We start from the raw sequence: 21,860 nt of genomic DNA, 5'->3' as shown, positions 1-21,860 counted from the left end.
CAGGTGTTGTGGCAGGCGCCTGTAATCCCAGCTACTTGGGAGGCTGAAGCAGGAGAATTGCTTGAACCTGGAAGGCGGAGGATGCAGTGAGCCGAGATCGCACCATTGCACTCCAGCCTGGGCAACAAGAGCCAAACTCCATCAAAAAAAAAAAAAAAAAAAGTAGCAAAAGGTGGTACATTTGTAAGGAGAAGAAAGAAACTAACACTTAATGAGAACCTACTACTGTAGGCAGGACACACTACAGACATATGCTTATCCTCAGGACAGCACTTTAAAACAGGTACTATTGTTCTTATCTTGGAAAGGAGATGTAAATGGTAGAGCCAGTACTCAAACCCAGGTCCGTCTGACTCAGATGCCCAAGCTCTTGCCAATACTGAGTGACTTGGACCAAAAACTTTTGCCCAGCTTCACATTGCATTATAGTAATTACATTACAAAGTGGACAGAGAGGGATGTTAAAGTAACAAAAGAAGGCCCACTTGAAAGGGAGCTTCCAAACCTTTATCTTTCAGAGCCTTCGTTGTTCAGACCCTCACCAATACTCTTATCAATAGTACTTTGTATCAGTGTTTTCAGCTTTAATATTTCTATCTGTCAGAGGCTTCCTTCAGCCCTGGTGCGAGAGTGATATTCAAGGGTCAGTAAATGGCTGCCTCACATATCACCAGTTGGAAGATTGATGGGAGCCCTTCCTTCTACGGCTGCCTCCGTTTTAGATTGAAATCCTCCCGGATATGCCACAAAGAACACGGGGTGACAACTGGCTGGAACGATACAGCTTCCAAGCAAAAGCTTCAGAAGATGCCCCCTTCCCTTTCCAGCGCTACCTGTAGAGGAGGCCTCCTGGGGCCATCTCGAGCCATAAAGAGAGTAGAGAACCTGCTGCCCTTGCTCCACTACAGGCTTGTTTTTCATGATCTCCTGCACCTTTCTAGGATGATGTGACACATAATCGATCAAAAGTTCTCTTCGGCAAGGCCATTTGGAGGGCTTAACTTGGTGGCTAGTGTGCATAAATGCAGTACTTTGCACTAAAATAGAGGCTGCTAGTCTAGCTCTAGAAACATTCTATAAATGGATAGAATCTTCTAATTGCATTAGGGGGTGAAAGAGAGAAGGAAATGCTCCATCTTGGAGCAGCTTCAGTTTTAGGCTCCTAAAATAGAAGAGCCTACTGTAGCCAGAATGTGAAACACACATTCTGTTAGTGCAGTTGGTCTCCGAGAAATCAACTCTGCTTCATTTCAGACTAGCTTGTCTAAAGGATGTAAGAAGCCTAGGACCTAGTTCTAGAGGAGAGGTAAGCATCAAGTTCTCACCAAGGAAAAGTAAGTTTAGCATTGACCTGATACCAACACTACAGTGTCTGCTGAATCATGAAATTAGTGTCCAAAAATGATGACAGAAGGAAGCTTCTTTAGCTACTTAAAATTAGTTAGGCCGGGCACAGTGGCTCATGCCTGTAATCCCAGCACTTTGGGAGGCTGAGGTGGGTGGATCATCTGAGGTCAGGAGTTCGAGACCAGCCTGGCTAACATGGTGAAACCCCGTTTCTACCAAAAATACAAAAAATTAGCCAAGCGTGGTGGTGTGCACCTGTAATCCCAGCTACTTGAGAGGCTGACGCAGGAGAATCACTTGAACCTAGGAGGTGGAGGTTTCAGTGAGCCGAAATCACGCCATTGCACTCCAGCTTGGGCAACAAAGGCGAAACTCCCTCTCAAAGGAAAAAAAAAAAAATTAATTCAGGTGAGTTTCCTTGACCATGGAAGGAAACATCCAAGTTTGAAAAGGGGTGGCAAATGGTACAATTTCACCCAACACCTGCTCCAATACTTTTTTCTCTTTATAGAGCTTAGCTTTTTAATTTTTATTTATTTTTACTAGGGATGGGGTCCTGCTGTGTTGCTCAGACTTCACTTGAACTCCTGGGCTCAAGCAGTCCTCCCGCTTCAACTTCCAAAGGAGCTGAGAGGCGAGCAGTGTGCCCGGCAGATCTTAGTTTTTAATAAGAATACTAGTTTCTACTATGTAAGCGTAAACATAAAAAATACTGCCCATGATGATTGTAAGATAATTGTAGAATGAGTCCCAATTTCAGAGATGTTAAAATGTGGGGGAAAAAACGTCTCAGAATGAATGAAAAAGTGCAACCAGACTAAACTAAAAATATACAAAGAAAAAAATGAATGAATGAAGAAGGGCACTTAGACAGTAATTTATTGTTTATTCCTGATTGTTTTGCTTCAACTAATTTCTTTGCTTCTGTATCTACAAGTTAGAGAGACTTTCCAGCCAGAAGCCACATACTGTCCTGATACCCAGGCAGGAACAAAGCTTGATGGACAGGTTACTTATTTTTAAAAATTCGTTCATACTTATGACATCATCAACTGATAAGGATGATCAGGATTATTACGTCTTACCTGGCATAAACAGGTTTTAATGGGTCGTGGAAATTTGGCCACGAGAAGATTGTACCCACCCTCACCTTTTCACTGCTTGTACCTCCATGCTTGCTTTCTTCAGCTCTGCTGTCATTTGGAGTTTATTTATCGTTTCCTGTGCTGCCCTGAAAAGCAATGAAGATCTGTTAATTTACTTCTTAGAAACAAACAAACAAACAAAAGAGGTGAGAGGGGTTTGGCCAGAGTGATGAAACTAACAATTTAAGAGCGTCTACAGATCTCTGGTCGTTTTCTCGAAGGAACTCTTCAAAGGCCAGTGCATCATCTTGGAGCTTTTTCTCTGCTTTTTTGAGTTGCCGTTCCCTCATTGCTATGTCTTTTTCAAACTTTTTGATTGTGTTTCTTTTGGTTGACAAAGCATACTAGGGGCATTGAAGACAGAGGTGTAAAAACATGATTCCACATTTTTAGTAATTTCAACAGTCTTATACACAGCAAGTAAACATTTGTATTGGAAATAATAGTATGCCTAAATCTTGGAGCAATGGACTTTATTTCTTGAAGGAGTTTTATTTTCGGGGATTATTAGAGGGGAGACTAATTTCCCTCTCTTACTTTTATGAAGAGGGTCAGTGCTATTCCAAAAGAGCTCTGCCCTAGAAATAAAAAATAGCTGCATATTCCTCCAAAGAGCAGATGCATCTGGTATTACCTACAGTGTATTACCCTCTAGTACTTTCTGGGAATTGGGAAACTGGGCTGTCTGCAGTCACAAAAGCTACCAGCATCTCTGCCAATAAGAAGACCATGGGAGAAAGCAGTTTCAACTCTGCCATGCCAGTGGTGCATTCCTGGGAGCCAGCCCAAGGGTACCACATCTAACTGTAATCAAAAAGGCCTATTTAGATCCCCAAACACAACTTTGACATCTGCCTGCTATTTCCTTCTATTTTTTTAGTATAGAATATAAGAATCCACGTGGTGATTTTTGTTTTGTTTTGTTTTTGAGACAAGGTCTCGCTCTGTCACCCAGGCTGGAGTGCAGTGGGGTGATCTTGGCTCACTGCAGCCTCAAACATCCAGGCTCAAGCAAACTTCCCACCTCAGTCTCTCAAGTAACTGGGACTATATAGGTGCACACCACCATGCCTGGCTAATTTTTGTATTTTTAGTAGAGATGGTTTTTGCCATGTCGGCCAGGCTGGTCTCAAACTCCTGAGCTCAAGCAATCCGCCTGCCTTGGCCTCCCAAAGTGCTGGGATTACAGGTGTGAGCCACCACACCCAGACCCATTTGGGTTTTTAATGCCATACAGGAAAAAAAAATCATAAATAAGGCCACATACATTATAATATAAATGAATTTAAAATATGGAAATGAGATGATTTTAAAGCGATAACAACCATGGTATGTAATGTGATATCTAAAGAGGGTCCCAACTCTGCTATAAATAAAAAAATAAAGATGCCATGAAGCCACTTCAGTTTTTGAAAACTAACAAGTTACCCAGAGTTAGCCAAATTGATATCTAAAGAGGGTTTTTGGGGTGGCGTTGTTTTAAAAGATGGGGTAAATAGTAGGATGTTTGTATGTTGGTGGCAATAATCCAGCAGAGGGGGAAAAATAATAGTTAGAAAAGATGAGTAATTGTAGAATCATTTTTGTAATTTTTTTCTAGCTTAATTGAGGTATAATATCCAATAAACTCCACATTTTTAAAGTATACAATCTGGTAAGTTTTGACATATGTATATACTTGGGAAATCATCACCACAATCAAAATAATGAACATATTCATCACCTTAAAAAGTTTACTCATGCCCTTTGTAATCCATCCCTTCTTCCCTCCTCCCCAACTCCTTTCCCAGGCAATTACTGACCTGTCTTCTGTCACTATAGACGAGCTTGCATTCTCTAGAATTTTATCTAGTGAAATTATAGTATGAACTATTATTCTATCTGGATTTATAAACTTAGTATAACTATTTTGAGTCATCCATGTTGTAGAGTATCCATAACTAATTCCTTTTTATTGCTGAGTAGTGATCAGTTATGATGATGTACCCCAGTTTGGTTACCCATTTACCTGTTCATGGACATTTGGCTTGTTTCCTACGTTGGGCTACTTTGAATAAGGTTGCTATGAGCACATGTGCTTTTATTTTTCTTGGATAAATTCCCAGGGGTGGAATGGCTATAAATAAGAAACTATTCTTTATTTCTGACCCAGGAGTCTGGTGTCTTCTATTGAAACTATGAAACTGTATCAGACTAACTTCTTAGCTTGCAAGTAGGATAGCATTTTTGATGCTTCATAGCTCTGGAAACTAGGTCCTTTGCATTTCTGTATAAAACTTAGAATCAGTCTTTCAATTTCTACAAGAAAGACTCCTGGGATTTGCATTTAGATTGTATTTATAGATTAAATAAATTAATCTGTAAATCAATCTGGAAAGATTTGGCATCTCAGCAATATTGAGTCTTTGGATCAATGAACATGGTATCACTCTCCATTTTTTTAGGTCCATAACTCGTACGTTATGGTAGTTTTAAAATAGATTTCTTCGGATTTTCTGCAGAGAGGATCATGTTGTCTGTAAATAAAGACAGTTTTAATTCTTCATTTCCAATCTGGATGTCTTTCATTTCTTTTTCTTGTCTTATTGCACTAGCTAGGACCTCCAGAACACTGATGAAAAGAAGTGGTGCAGTGGAAATCCTTGCATTGTTCCTAATATTAGGGGGAAAGCATTCAGTCTTTCACCATTAGATATATAATGTTAGTAATAAGTTTCTAGTAGATGTCTTTTTATAAAGTTGAGGAACTTCTCTTTCTACTTTGCTGAGAGTCTCTATCAAGAATGAATTTTGGGTATTGTTGAGTGGTTTTTCTGCATCAATTGGGATAATCATATGGGTTTTCAATTTTAATTTGTTAATGTGTATTACATGGATTCATTTTCAAATGTTAAATTACTTTTGTATTCTTAGATTAAACCCTAATTTGTCATAATGTATTATCATTTTTATGTATTATTGGATTTGGTTTGTTACATTTTGTTCAGAATGTTTGCATATATGCTCACAAGAGATCTTGGTCTTTAGTTTTCTTGTCTTCTAATCATTTTATCTAGTTTTGATATGAGGGTAATGCTGGCTTCACAGCATGAGTTGGGAAGTATTCCCTCTTTCTCATTTTTTTGAAACAGTGTGTATAAAATTAAATTTATTTCTTCTTTAAATATTTGGCAGAATTAACCAATAAATCTGGGTTTTTCTTTGTGAGAAGATTTTTACCTGTAAGTTCAATTTCTTTAAGAGACATAAAACTATTCCATTTATTTCTTTCTTTTTGGGTAGGCTTTGGTAGTTTGCATCTTTCAAGGACTCTGTCTATTTCATCTAAGTTGTCAAATTTATTGGCATAAAGTGTTTATAATATTAAATTCACAATATGTCAATGTTAATAATTTTTAAATGGGTATTTCATGTCCCAACTCTGCTATAAATAAAAAAATAAAGATGCCATGAAGCCACTTCAGGTTTTGAAAACTATTACAAGTTACCCAGAGTTAGCCAAATTGAAAATTTCATATCGTAGTCCCCAAGACTGCTCTCACTTCTGACGCTGACTGTAAGTTTGAGGGGTTCCCCCAAATACTGTCAGTTTTGGTAATTTGCTGGAAGGACTCACAAACTCACTGAAAGCTACTATACTCATGGGTATCGTTTATTAAAAGGAAAGAATACAGATTGAAATCATCCAAAGGAAGAGACCCATAAGGCAGAGCCCGAGTGAATTCTAAATGCAAAGCTTCCAGTGTTCCCTCCCCACGGAACTAGGAGGCGTTATCCTCCCTGCATCTACATGTGACAGCACACACAGAATACTGTCAACAAGGGAAGTACAAATGAGCTTCAGTGTCTAGAGTTTTCACTGAGGCTTCATTAACTAGGTATGATTGGTTGACCGTGTGGTTGATCTGTCTCCAGTCTCCAGACCCTCTAAGTGTGACCCAAAGCCCCACCTCTAAGTCCCATTGTTAGTATTTCTGGGATGGCCAGCCCCCACCCTAAGACTGTCAGATGTGACCAGTTCTACATTAAAGAAAGACACCTTTATTAAGTATGATATAGATTACCACCCAGAAGTCAAGGGCAAAGGTCAGACTCTTTCTGGACAAGGTCGAATTTTTTACTACAAATAGTTGTTCCTTGGCATCAACAGGAGATTGACTCCAGGATCCCCAAGGACACCAAATTTTGTGGATGCTCAAGTCCCTTATATAAAATGGAATAGTATTTGCATATAACTATGTACATTCTCCCATATACTTTAAATAATCTCTAGATTAATTACAGTACCTAATACCAATGTAAATGCTATATAAATAGTTGTTATACTTTATAATTTTTCAAAATTTATATTATTTTGTTGTTTTTTTTATCATTTTTTCTCAATATTTGTGATCTGCAGTTTGTTAAATTCTCAGATGCTGAACCTGTGGATACAGAGGATAGACTGTACAAGTCTTTTTGATAAGTGGACACTTCACCAAACTAGTTGAGGAAGGGAGGGACATAGCAAAGAAAGGAAATGAGGTATATTTAATATAAATGTCCTAAAATCCTAGTGTATCTGTCAAGCGCCACCTTAAACTACCTAGGACATCTGTTATGTTAGTAGGACTTTATAATAAAGACCAAACTCATACCCAGGAAATGCTTTTTAACAAACGAAGCCATCAGGTTCTATTTATAACTTTATCAGTTACTTTAAGTGAGATATTTTATGTTGATTGTGGCTGGCAGTGTACGGAAGTACTAACTAACTAAATTTATGCCCCAAAATGTGTGATGTGAAATTAGGAAAAGTCAAGTACATTGTTATTTACTCATTAGCATCAAAGAGTTTAATTGAGACATGTTAACATCTTTAGATTATTTATTTTTTTAAATTTATTTATTATTATTATACTTTAAGTTCTAGGGTACATGTGCATAACGTGCAGGTTTGTTACATATGTATACTTGTGCCATGTTGGTGTGCTGCACCCATCAATTCGTCAGCACCCATCAACTCGTCATTTACATCAGGTATAACTCCCAATGCAATCCCTCCCGCCTCCCCCCTCCCCATGATAGGCCCTGGTGTGTGATGTTCCCCTTCCCGAGTCCAAGTGATCTCATTGTTCAGTTCCCACCTATGAGTGAGAACATGCGGTGTTTGGTTTTCTGTTCTTGTGATAGTTTGCTAAGAATGATGGTTTCCAGCTGCATCCATGTCCCTACAAAGGACACAAACTCATCCTTTTTTATGGCTGCATAGTATTCCATGGTGTATATGTGCCACATTTTCTTAATCCAATCTGTCACTGATGGACATTTGGGTTGATTCCAAGTCTTTGCTATTGTGAATAGTGCTGCAATAAACATACGTGTGCATGTGTCTTTATAGCAGCATAATTTATAATCCTTTGGGTATATACCCAGTAATGGGATGGCTGGGTCATATGGTACATCTAGTTCTAGATCCTTGAGGACTCGCCATACTGTTTTCCATAATGGTTGAACTAGTTTACAATCCCACCAACAGTGTAAAAGTGTTCCTATTTCTCCACATCCTCTCCAGCACCTGTTGTTTCCTGTTGTTTCCTGATCGCTATTCTAACTGGTGTGAGATGGTATCTCATTGTGGTTTTGATTTGCTATTCTCTGATGGCCAGTGATGATGAGCATTTTTTCATGTGTCTGTTGGCTGTATGAATGTCCTCTTTTGAGAAATGTCTGTTCATATCCTTTGCCCACTTTTTGATGGGGTTGTTTGTTTTTTTCTTGTAAATTTGTTTGAGTTCTTTGTAGGTTCTGGATATTAGCCCTTTATCAGATGAGTAGATTGCAAAAATTTTCTCCCATTCTGTAGGTTGCCTGTTCACTCTGATGGTAGTTTCTTTTGCTGTGCAGAAGCTCTTTAGTTTAATTAGATCCCATTTGTCTATTTTGGCTTTTGCTGCCGTTGCTTTTGGTGTTTTAGACATGAAGTCTTTTCCCATGCCTATGTCCTGAATGGTACTACCTAGGTTTTCCTCTAGGATTTTTATGGTATTAGGTCTAACATTTAAGTCTCTAATCCATCTTGAATTAATTTTCATATAAGGAGTAAGGAAAGGATCCAGTTTCAGCTTTCTACTTATGGCTAGCCAATTTTCCCAGCACCATTTATTAAATAGGGAATCCTTTCCCCATTTCTTGTTTCTCTCAGGTTTGTCAAAGATCAGATGGCTGTAGATGTGTGGTATTATTTCTGAGGACTTAGATACTTGACAATAAAGGTATAAAAATGTTCAATTCATTCATTTTGTAATTATTTTCCCATTAAGTGCTTGGCATATCTGCTTTACCTATGGTAAATGAATATGCATATAGACATAGTAAATAATCATGTTTTCAGTTATACACCTGGCTTCTAGTTAAAGTTTTTGATGGCAGGAAAAAAAGCCTCTATCATTTTTTATAAAAGACTCCACAAGGGACCTGCCACACTGTTCTGACATGAGTAGGTATCAAGAAAGCTGGAGGGATTCTAGAATTGTCTGAATTTCCAGAGTGCTTGGATTCCCACCATATTCAGTCAAAGCATCAGGAGAAGCTGCATTAAACAGGGCATCTCAGGTGCTATCCTGGTCATAGGAGAGATAAGTGGGGAAAAAGGAACAAACTAGAACCAGATATTTTCTAGAATAATTTTTCTGATAGGTTCCAGGAAGTATAAAAACCTTGTCTGGGATATTAGAATGTAAATCCTTTGAGGGGCAGGCCTTTGCTTTGTTTACTGCTTGGCACATAGTAAACTCTCAGTAAGTATTTTTCAAATTAATGAACACATGAAAAAACCAACCTGTTCAACCAATATATTTGGGACATGTAATAGAAAAGCAAAATGTCAAGGTAAATATTTGACAACACTACACAAGAAGTCTTCCATTTGGCTAGGGGAGCAAAGTTATTTTTACTACCTCGAGCAGAAACCTGTCTCTCTGGTCATTAATAAATTCATGGACAGTCCTTTTTGTGTCTGAACCTGTGAAGAAAGTTGAAATAGACTTAAGTTTGTGCATCATCCTTAAAAATGCTGTATAAAATAAAAGCCATATAATTAAATTATTCTACAGTATGTATCCGATCTTTTAAAAATACTATACCTTCAAATAAACCTTTTCCTAACCACTCAAGTTAATTTAATAATGGTAATTACAATTTATTTTATGTCTATCATATTCCAAAAACTTCATTAGCCACTTTAAACATATCACTTAATCCTAACAACAACCCGAATAAGGTACTTACTACTATCCCTATCCTGTCTGTAAGGTCCTGAAGTGTAGAGCTGTCAAAATTCTTATCCAAGGTCACACAACTAACCTAAGCCTGTTCTGTACCAAGTAAGACTGAAGTATTTTAAATCTTAATGTTTGGCCAATCTACACATAAAACCAAAGCTCTTAGGCAAAATCTTTTTGGGCTCATAAACCAAATTTATGTCAGGAAAGGCAAAGATGACAACTAGTTTTACAACCTAGCAATAGAAAATACCAAATATTTCCTTTCAAGCTTTTTTCATTCTGGAAATTTATACATATGCTACATTTCAATAATGTTCGCTTCATAAAAACCAACAGAATGTGGCATAAAATAAAATCTCTTAATAAGAATGTAACTATAGCTAGCAGAAGAAAAGAAATAACTAAAATCAGAGCACAACTCAATGAAATTGAGAGGAAAAAATAAAACCATACAAAGAATCAATGAAACAAAAAGTTGGTTCTTTGAAAGAGTAAACAAGATTGACAGACCACTAGCTAGATTAACAAAGAAAAAAAGAGAGAAGATCCAAATAAGCACACTCAGAAATGACAACGGTAACGTTATAGCCAATCCCACAGAAATATAAAAGATCCTCAGAGACTATTATGAACACCTCTATGAAAACAAACTGGAAAATCTAGAGGAAATGGATAAATTCCTGGAAACACACAACCTCCCAAGATTGAATCAGGAAGAAATTGTAACCCTGAACAGACTAATAATGAGTTCTGAAATTGAATCAGTAATAAACAACCTACCAAACCAAATAAAGCCCTGGACCAGATGGATTCATAGCCAAATCCTACCGGAGGTACAAAGAAAGGCTAGCACCAGTCCTACTGAAGTTATTCCAAAAAAATCAAAGAGAAGGGATTCCTCCCTAACTCATCCTATGAATCTGGTATCATCCTGATATCAAAATCTGGCAAAGACACAACAAAAAAGAAAACTACAGGTCAATATCCTTGATGAACATAGACACAAAAATCCTCAAAAAAACACTAGCAAACTGAATCCAACAACACATCAAAAAGTTAATTCACCATGATCAAGTGGGCTTTATTCCTAGAATACAAGGTTGGTTCAATATACACAAATCAATAAATGTGATTCACCACATAAACAGAATTAAACCCAAAAAACCATAGGATCATCTCGATAGACACAGAAAAAGCATTCAATAAAATCCAATATCCCCTTATGATAGAAACCCTCAACAAACTAGGCATGGAAGGAACATACCTCAAAATAATAACAGCCATCTATGACAAACTAACAGCTAACATCATACAGAGGTAAAAGTTAGAAGCATTTCCCCTAAGAAGTGGAACAAGACAAGGATTTCCACTCTCAGCATTCCTAGTCAACATAATACTGGAAGTCTTAACCAGGGCACTCCAGCAAGAGAAAGAAACAAAAGCATCCAAATAGGAAAGAGGAAGTCAAATTATCTCTCTTCACTGATGATATGATTCCATATCTTAAAAACCCTAAAGATTCCACCAAAAGAATCTTAGATCTGACAAACAACTTCAGCAAAGTTTCAGGATAAAAAATCAATATACAAAAATCAATAGTATTTGTATACATCAATAACATTCGAGCTGAGAGCCAAATCAAGAATGCAATCCCATTTACATTACACACATACACACACACACACACACACACAAAATACCTACGGATATTTGTAACCAAAGAAGTGTAAGAACTCTACAATCAGAATTACAAAACGCTGCTGAAAAAATTCATAGACGACACAAATTGAAAAACATTCCAGGCTCATGGATTGGAACAATCAATGTCATTAAAAATGTCCACACTTACCAAAGCAATTTACAGATTCAATGTTATTCCTATCAAACTACCAATGTCATTTTTCACAGAATTAGAAAAAATCTTTCTAAAATTCAGGCTGGACATGGTAGCTCATGCCTGTAATCCCAAAACTTGGAAAGGCCAAGGTGGGAGGATTGCTTGAGGCCAGGAGTTCAAGACCAGACTGAGCAACACAGCAAGAAACCCATCTCTACAAAAAAATTAAAAAATTAGCTGAGCATGGTTGTGCATGCCTATAGTCCTAGCCTCTCACGGGACTAATCCAGGAGGATTGCTTGAGGTTAGGAGTTCAGGGTTACAATGAGCTATGATCATGCCACTGCACTTCAGCCTGGGGGACAGAGCAAGACACTGTCTCTAAATTAATAAATAATTTATAAAAATAAAATAAAAATTACATGGAGCCAAAATAGAGCCCAAATAGCCAAAGTAATCCTAAGCAAAAAGAACAAAGTTGGACTCATCATATTACCTGATTTCAAACTATACTACAAGACTACAGTAACAAAAACAGCATGGTACTGGTACAAAAAGAGACCAATGGAACAAAATAGAAAACTGAGAAATAAAGCTACACACCTACAACCGATTGTCAACAAAACTGACAAAAATAAACAATGGGGAGAGGATCCCCTTTTCAATAAATGGTGCAGGGAAAACTGGCTAGCCATATGTAGAAGAATGAAACTAGACCCCTTCCTCTTACCATATACAAAAATTAACTCAAGAGGGATTCAAGACTTAAATGTAAGGCCTCCAACTATAAAAAGAAATCCCAAAAGAAAACCTGGGACATACTTTTCTGAACACTGGCCTAGGCAAAGTTCTCAAAACGAAATGCAACAAAAATAAAAATTGGCATTTCAGACCTAATTTAACTAAAGAGCTTCTGTGCAGCAAAACAAACTATCAACAGACTAAACAGACAACCTATAGCATAGGAGAAAATATTTGCAAGCTATGTATTCGACAAAGGCCTAATATCGAGAATCTATGAGGAACTTAAACAAATTAACAACAAAAAAACACATTAAAAAGTAGGCAAAATAAGACACACAAGTGACATCCAATAAACTGGAAAGAATGCCCAACATTGCCAATCATCAGAGAAATGCAAATCAAAATCACAATGAGATGCCATCTCACACCAGTCAGAATGCCTATTATTAAAAAGTCAAAAAATAACAGACGACTAGGTTGCAGAGAAAAGGGAATGCTTGTATACTGTTGATGGGAATACATTGTTAATTCAGCCCCATGTGGAAAGCAGTTTGGAGGTTTTTCAAAGACTAAAAATAGAACTATCATCCAACCCAGCCATCTCATTACTGGTACCTACCCCCCAAAAAATAAATTGTTCTACCAAAAAGACACATGCACTTGTATGTTCATCACAGCAATGTTAACCATAGCGAATACAGAGACTCAACCTAGGTGCGCATCAACAGTGGACTGGATAAAGAAAATGTGGTGCATGTATACCATGGAATACTATGCAGCCATAAAAAAGAATAAAATAATGTCCTCTGCAGCAACATAGGTAGAGCTGGAAGTCATTCTCCTAAGTGAATTAACACAGAAACAGAAAAGCAAATACTGCATGTTTTCACTTGTAAGTGGGAGCTAAACATTGAGTACACATGGACATAAAGATAGCAAAAATAGACACTGAGGCCTCCTAAAGCAGAGAGGGAGGAGGGGAGCAAGGGTTGAAAAACTTCCTATTGGGTACCATGTTCACTATCTTGGTGATGCAGTCAGTAGAAGCCCAAAGCCCAGCATCATGAAACATACCCTCATAACAAACCTGCACATGTATCCCCTGAATCTAAAATTTAAGAATTTAAATATTCACTCCTAAGCTAAAAAAGTTGACCTCATAGAAGTAGAGAGCAGAATAGTGGTCACTAGAAGCAGGAAAGGATAGGGGTGGTGGGATAGGAAGAGGTTGGTTAACAGCACACAAGTACAGCTAGACAACAGGAGTAAGTTCTAGTGTGCTATAGTGCTGTAAGGTGACTATAGCTAGCAATAGTTTGTACATATTTTAAAATAGCTAGAAGAATGGATTTTTGAATATTCCCAACACAAATAAATGATAAATGTTTGAGGTGATGAATATGCTAATTACTCCAATTTGATTATGGCACATTGTATACATGTATTGAAACATCACACTGTACCCTATCAATATGCATGATTATTATGGGGTCAATTAAAAATAGTAATAAAAGCAGGGCCAGGAGCAGTGGCTTATGCCTATAATCCCAGCACTTTGGGAGGCTGAAGTAGGTGGATCACTTCAGCCCAGGAGTTTGAGACCAACCTGGACAACATGGCGAAGCCTTGTCTCTACAAAAATATACAAAAATTAGCCAGGTGTGGTCATGTGTGCCTTTGTCCCAGCTACTTGGGAGGGGAGGCTGAGGTGGGAGGATCACTTGAGCCAGGAGGTCGACGCTGTAGTGAGTCATGATCATGCCACTACATTCAAGCCTGGGTGACAAAGTGAGAACCTGTCTCAAAAAGTAATAATAAAAGCAAAAAAATGCAAATAGAAGTAGAAAGGAAACAATATTTCCAAGTAACCTGTGAGCCTGTGCTGCCTAGGAGGCCCACGTTGTCCTGGGTCACATTTCACCTTCACCTCTTACTAGCTGTGGGAACATGAGTAAATTACCGTCTCTCCATGCCTCAGTTTCCTCATTTGTGAAATGAGGATACTGCCTATGGCTGATTATGTTATTGTTCCCAAATATTTGCTGCCCCTCTCTGTGAGAGGATTCTGTTTCCCCACTAAGTTGATGTCAGGCTTGCCTGTTGACAGATTCAGCCCAGGAAATGGGATTGGATGGGATTTATGTTGCCTCCAGGAAGAAGCTTCAAGAACCACCACCTGTTTCTCTCCTTTCTCCCTTTGCTAACTCCAGCAACATCCCAGACAGGAACTGTTCTTTCAGCAGAAGACCCAGTGAAAAGCACCCATGTTGGAATGTGAAGGATAATTAAACCTCTATTATTGGAAGCCACTGAAATTTAGGAGTGGTTTATTACCAAAGCATAAGTAAGCCTGGGAAGATACACTGCTTCATCATGGTGTTGTAAGAGGAAAATGACATAATATATTACAAAAACACACAGTAATTTCTTAATAATTGTTACTGGCTATTATTTAAAAAATACAATTGGGATGCGTAATCATTTAATTTCTCAAGGTTAATAATGGTAACAATGACTATTATGATCATTAATAATGTTAATTGGGAGGTAACAAACAACAAGCTTTGGAGTCAGACAGTTCTTGGCTTGAATTCTCCACCCCCTGAGAGACTTCGAATCAGTGACAGACTCCGTGAGCCACTTTCATCAGACACAAAGAGGAGGCAAAAATATTTAACGATGTTTTGTTGAGGATTAAATAAAATATATATGAAATCTGTCAGCACTTATCACACAGCTGTCTTTTTAATAGACTTTAAAACTTTAGGCCGGGCGTGGTGGCCCATGCCTGTAAACCCAGCACTTTGGGAGCTTGTTTAGAGGTGTTAGCAGGGGAGTGCAGCTTCCTATGCCCTTGACGGAAGACCGGTCCTCCCCTATCGGGGATGGTCGTCCTCTCTGACTGAGGGCGCAGCTTTGGGAGGGATGCACATGGAGGGGTGAGGGCGGAATCAGACACCTGCCTAGCTAGCCACATCAGCCAAATCAACTCTGGTGATCAATGGGGTGACAGATGTCACAGCCAGATCGCCCTCACATCCAATCCCAGCACTTTGGGAGACCAACGCGGGTGGATTACTTGAGGCCAGGAGTTCAAGACCTCCCTGGCCAACATGGCAAAAACCTGTCTCTACTAAAATACAAAGAATTAGCCAGGTGTGGTGGCATGTGCTTGTAGTCCCAGTTACTCAGAGGCTGAGACACGAGAATTGCTTAAACCCGGGAGACAGAAGTTGCTGTGAGCCAAGATTGCACCACTGCACTTCAGCCTAGGTGACAGAGCAAGACTCTGTCTCAAAAACGAAACAAAACAAAAATACTTTATATTATGGGAATCACTGACATTCAAAGTAGAGAGCCATATAAGGTTCCCCCATGTACCTGTCACCTACTTCAACATTATCGACATTTTACCAATCTTGTCTCATTTATTGTCACCCTCCTTAATGTCTCCCTCACTGGAGTATTTCAAAGCAAATTCAAGCCTTTGTATCATTTCATCTATAAATATTTTAATATGTAACTCTAGCCCATAAAAAGTTTTAAATTATAACCATAATACCACCATCAGCCCTAACAAAATGAACTATTCCTTGGTGTCATTTTATACCCAGCTTGCATTCAAATCTTCCCAGTTGTCTTAAAAATACCTTTTTGGAGTTTTAAAAATTAAAATCTAAACATTTTATGGTAAGGATCCTAAAGTGTCTTTTTAATCTACAACAGCCACCCCTGCTCTCCACACCTTACACCCTACACACACTAACTTTTTTTTTCCCATGCCATTCATTTGTTCAAGAAATGAGGTCCATTTCTCTGTAGAATTTCCCATGTAATCGATCTGACATAATGTATCCTCATGGTGTTATCGAACATGGTCTTCAATCCTCATATTTACTTGGTTAGGTTCAGGTTCCATTTACTCAAACATTTTTAATAGAAGAAAAGAATGAAACTGCTTACTGTAGCTTTCATTTGATCACTTCTGATGGGTTGGCCAAATTGAAAATAAACTTCAAGATCGGAAAAAATCCTGTGCTGTCAGCTTACTAAATATTAGAGCCATATTCACCATTTCAGCCTACTTTGACATGGTACTAGCTGGGTGAGTTGATAGAATTTTATTCTTCAACTCTAAGTAGACTCGTTATAGTAAGTTTCCTGTTTTGGCTATTCTAGCTGTCAGGCAGATCTTTGAATCAAGTGGCCAAGAATAATAAAACCCTGCCCAACGCACTAGCATTCCTAGACCTGAGGGCACCTCCACCACTCTCTGGGGGTGTAAAGACCAGTTTGAGAGATTTGAGGACATAGAATACTGCAACAGAGAGTCCTGCAGCTATCCCAGGTGTTGTGCTTTGAGAGCAAAACCAGAGTCAGGCTGCTAGCTGTGCGAAGATGGAAATGGCACTTCTCTCACGGAGGCGAACCGATCTGTCTCTGACACTTAGTCATGCGTGTGATTTCTTTGATGGGGACCGAGCAGTTTGCCACTACTGCGTACACAAAAAATAAAGTCACCTAACCTCCCAGCGTGTGGTTGCTTGCTCATTCTGCTTTCATGTAGGTTTGTTTTCAATCAGGATTCAGGCAGGGGATACAAGGTTAAGGAGTAAGGGTTTCACTCAAATCAGCTCCTGATTGGATATACAGTCTGAGGGTGACTTGTATATTTTAAGTTAAAATGTCCAAATTGCTTATCTGTGCAGTTGGCAGAAACTGACAACCTGGTTTCCATTGCTGACAGAGCCCAGATTGCCTTAGATGATGCCAAACCATTTTACTGTTTCCTTTTGAAGAGTTGACCCTATGCCATTTACTTTTTTTTCCCTTCGTACCCAAAATTAATCCAAGACATCTACTCTTAAGAGACCAGTAATCTCTCTGTTAAATAGCAATTCTGCCGAATGGGGTCATCTGCAAAGCCATATTTTTGAGTTATTTAAGAACTGCTGGAGTGTCCTGGGTTTTTTAAACCAGCCACTTGGTGTATAACTCTTTCTAAAACATATCACATGTAATTGTAAATGCTTTTGATGACCTAAGGTTTACTATTCTACATAGGCAAATTATGAGGCATGTGATTGAACACAGATATGCCCTAGAACTTGTGGTACAGGCCCTGGCATCACCTTGCTGCCTATCATTTGCTGCTTTGACATACAATTATATATGCACCTGGAAGCTCTTCTGAATAAGTTAACATGGCTTCCTTTTCCTACATTAATTATTGAATCCAAAGCCCTTCCCTAAGTGGTTTGCTTGTTCTCTGAAAAATTTTTTTACAGTTTGGGAAAATGCATCGGCTTTGGGATCCAGAGAAATTTTTTTTTAAGTTATCACAGCATGATGTATGTCCTTCTCTCCCTTCCTTCCTTCCTCCATCTCTCCCTTCCTTCCTTCTTTCTTTCCTTCCTTCCTCCCTCCTTTCCTTCCTTCCTTCCTTCTTTCCTTTCTTATTTTAAACTTTTTATTTTAAAAATTTGGAAAACATTCATTTTGGGGGAAGATTTTATTACTCCATCATCCTAGCATTAATCACTTTATTTTCATTAACTTCAAATTACTTTCTATCTCATTTATAGGTACTACTTGGTTTGACAAGTAGGTTACACCTATGACATTTTTGATAATCAGATTGCCTTCTTTTGTTGAGCAGTAATTATCATCTTGCAGTATTTTAACATGTTGCCTCCAAAGGTCACTAAAACCAGATTAGGTATTTGCAACATCAGGTAAGCTCATTTAATTTTATTAGCGTCCTCATTCTGGATGCATGAGTTCTATGGCTTGGATATCAAGGCTTTTTTATCTTTAGAAACTTTCTAAGTTTGACATCTAGAACTGAGTGTGAATGGCCAGAGTTATTACCTTTATATTTTATCCACTTTTGCAAACTTTAATACTATATTCTTTTGGCAGTAACTGTCTTCCTGGATGGACGGTTATGAAAATGAGTAATAGTCATCTTGGAAAAGCATGTTTCCTTATTTAACATAGAGTTTCTCCTAACTCTCAATCCCCATTTACTAAGACTCCCTTACCATTATAAGAGAGCATACTGTCTGTTTTAATCACCCTCCAACAAAGCTCCCAAACCTGACATTAATAGTAAATATTCAAAATGATGTCCTTAAAGAGTAATTTCAACTCACCTTCTAGAAATCTAGAAATCGGAGCAGGACCTGGCCCAAACTTTTCAAATGACCTACCACCCCTTTTAGGGTAGAAAGCTAGTTGGCTCAGGTATGAACGACTCTTCATTCTGGATGAAAAAGTAGTTTTCTGGTAGACTTTCATGTTATGGTTCATAAGTTTTTCCTGCCCAAGTGGAAAAGTTGGAAAGAATTTTTAATATACCAAAGTATGTTATCTTAAAATTAGTGATCATATATGAAAATAACATTTGCAACAAAAATCTTTTTTTTTTTTTTTTTTTTTTTTGAGACGGAGTCTTGCTCTGTCGCCCACGCTGGAGTGCAGTGGCGCGATCCTGGCTCACTGCAAGCTCCGCCTCCTGGGTTCACGCCATTCTCCTGCCCCAGCCTCCCGAGTAGCTGGGACTACAGGCGCCCGCCACTGCGCCCGGCTCATTTTTTTTTGTATTTTTAGTAGAGACGGGGTTTCACGGTGGTCTCGATCTCCTGACCTTGTGATCCGCCCGCCTCGGCCTCCCAAAGTGCTGGGATTACAGGCGTGAGCCACCGCGCCCGGCCGCAACAAAAATCTTAACATTAAAACAACAACCCCACATTCTTCTCTTTGAAGGAATGTGTGTTGTTTTAATTTCCTTCTCATATGAAGCTGAGACCATTTAACTTTCATTAAATATGTACATCACAAATACAAGACTGGAAAATGTCCTCTCAGCTTCATTTTCACAATTTAGTCTTGCTCAAAATGCAGTTAAAATTTGGAAATTCTAGGCTGAGTGCAGTGGCTCATGTCTGTAATCCCAGCGCTTTGGGAGTCCAAGGTGGGCAGATCACCTGAAGTCAGGAGTTCAAGAGCAGCCTGACCAAGATGGAGAAACCCCATGTCTACTAAAAATACAAAAATTAGCCAGGCGTGGTGATGGGTGTCTGCAGTCCCAGCTACTCAGGAGGCTGAGGCACGAGAATCACTTGAACCCGGGGGTGGAGGTGGCAGTGAGCCGAGCCCACACCACTGCACTCCAGCCTGGGTGACAGAGCAAGACTGTCAAAAAAAAAAAAAAGGAAATTCTAAGGGTTGGTTCTGTGGAATTAAAAACTTGAGAGGAAAGGGATCTTCCCAGTAGATATTTAAAAATTAGGCTTGTGATTTCATTCATCTTCTCTTAATTTAATTTTAAGTATATTCCACAAAACCATACAACACATGCTGAGGAACCATCACATACAGATGAGTCTGTTGTTGAGCATTTGTAGATAATTTCCCTATCTTAATTAGGGTAGACAAAGTCCTGTAATCAACTTTTACCTCTGGGAAAAAAGAAAGTAAATCTACTGAAATGTGAACCAGGCGATGTAGGTGTGATGACCACACCAGTGGTGAGATTAACTCTGCAAGGCACAGTGGGAAAGTTAGCCTTATCATTGATCTAGCTTCATACCACATAATTTGAAAACAACACCCCCTCCTCCACTTTCATCCCTTCTTCCTTCCCCAGCACACACATATACATTGTCTTATCCATATCTGATTCTTGAAGACCCACCTCCTTTTATCTCCTTACCTCTAACACCCTTTTTTCCATCTTCTCATCAACAAAGATGAACACCCCTTTCTCTCTATTTCCTTGGCATGCCTCTGTTACTGTATTTCCTCCACTCTGAGTTGCCACTTATTGTAAGATGTGCTATTATTTTACTCACGGCCAGTGATATATGACATCCCATCTATGGAAGCTAGATACCAATTTCAGAAATGTAAAAAATGTGGAAATGTGGGTGTTGGAATCAATGAAGGACAGTGTGCCATACTTGTCCTACTGGACTGCTGTGGTGTATCTCTCTTCCTCCATTAGGTGGCGATCTTCGCGGTGCCTACTGTCAGCTGGATGTTTTTCTGTCATTTGTGTTCGTACTGTCTCCCCATCATGATGTGAGGCACACACCACCTGTGTCTAGTTGACTCCATGTCTTAGCCCAGCAAAGTTCATAAGAGCAATATATAAGTGGATATGATTCTAACATTAATTGAGGTTGTGATTTTAATTAAACCTTACCGTTTTCTTTGCTTCCATTTCATTTTCTTTGAAAAGAAAGAGATCTCTGAAAAAGATCTTATAAGGCCTGTCCTCTTTGATTGAGCCATCCTTTACTTTATCTGTTAAAAAAGAAAGAATGAATGAATGAATTCTGTCATCCTTCCTCTACTGACCAGAATAGTAAGTCTCCCACCAGCCAGGGTGCAATGAATGGGATGCAGGGGTCTCTGAGAAGGTAATGTTAAAAGAAAAACTTTGCCCAAATTAAATTTGAAGGAGTTTAATTGAGTAATGAACGATTTGTGAATTGGGCAGCCCCCAGAATCACAGCAGAGTCAGAGACTCCAGGGATGCCTCATGGTTAGAACAAATTTATAGATAAAAAAAGGGAAGTGAGGCACAGAAATCTCAGGTGAGGTACAGAAACAGCTGGATTGGTTACAGCTCAGCGTTTGCCTTATTTGAACACAGTTTGAACACTCAGTAGTGTATCAGTGGTTGAAGTACGGCTGCTGGGATTAGGCCAAGACTCAGCTATTGTTACAGGGCATACTTCTAAGTTAGGGTTTCAATTTTGTCTGTCTATTAAGTTAGGTAGCAGTTCGTTCCCAAGGACTCAAATATAGAAGTACAGAGTCCTTCTCAGGCCATATTTAGTTTGCTTTAACAGTAGAATGCAGACAGCCTTGCTTCCACATCTCCTGGGTAGGAGCCACAGTGTCTCTGTCTGTTTCCCACAGCGCTGACATATCTCTTACTGCTTCATGAGGAATGAGTTGATAAAATAAGGAGGTCTTTACCAAAATAATAGGATAAAATCTTGAGATATTAATATGTTTCTTCTCACCACTACACATATGCCACCATTACCCTTACACCTCCATTTCAACAGCAACAGATAAAGCCACTACCCTGAAGGAGAGCCTCTGCCCAGATTAGAGAATCTTAAAAAAAGAAGTCAAAGATAATACAAAGTGCTGGAGAGCATGTGGAGAAAATGGACCCAAATACACTCCTAGAAGGAATGTTTAAGTGGGGCAGTCACTTTGGAAAACAATCTGGCAGTTCCTTAAAAAGTTGAACATAGAATTGCCACATGACCTAGAAATTCTACTGCTAGGATATACCAAAAAGAAATGAAAGCATAGGTGCTCACAAAAACTTGTACATGAATATTTAGAGCAATATTATTTATAATAGCCAAAAAATAGAGACAACCTAGACATCTGATATGGTTTGGCTGTGTCCCCACCCAAATCTCATCTTGAATTTTAGCTCCTATAATTCCCACGTGTCATGGGAGGGACCCAGTGGGAAGCAATTGAATCATG

The 21,860-nt window shown here is 38.7% G+C and overlaps 1 protein-coding gene across 1 annotated transcript in view; it reads right to left on the bottom strand.

Moving 5' to 3' along the window:
* The window catches only part of LOC105483668 (coiled-coil domain containing 38), a 67,499-nt gene that overhangs the window by 29,327 nt on the left and 16,312 nt on the right, over positions 1–21,860 (bottom strand). Inside the window, exons 3-7 of the mRNA XM_011744641.3 lie at positions 20,548–20,648; positions 18,494–18,659; positions 9,431–9,495; positions 2,673–2,836; positions 2,498–2,578 (exon numbers count right to left, since the gene is read on the bottom strand). Coding sequence (XP_011742943.1) covers positions 2,498–2,578; positions 2,673–2,836; positions 9,431–9,495; positions 18,494–18,659; positions 20,548–20,648 — 577 coding nt within the window. The remainder of the gene's footprint in view (positions 1–2,497; positions 2,579–2,672; positions 2,837–9,430; positions 9,496–18,493; positions 18,660–20,547; positions 20,649–21,860) is intronic.

The sequence above is a fragment of the Macaca nemestrina genome, chromosome 10 (genome assembly GCF_043159975.1).
Source record: "Macaca nemestrina isolate mMacNem1 chromosome 10, mMacNem.hap1, whole genome shotgun sequence".
Lineage (NCBI taxonomy): Eukaryota > Metazoa > Chordata > Mammalia > Primates > Cercopithecidae > Macaca > Macaca nemestrina.
This window is presented reverse-complemented; position numbering and strand designations above follow the sequence as displayed.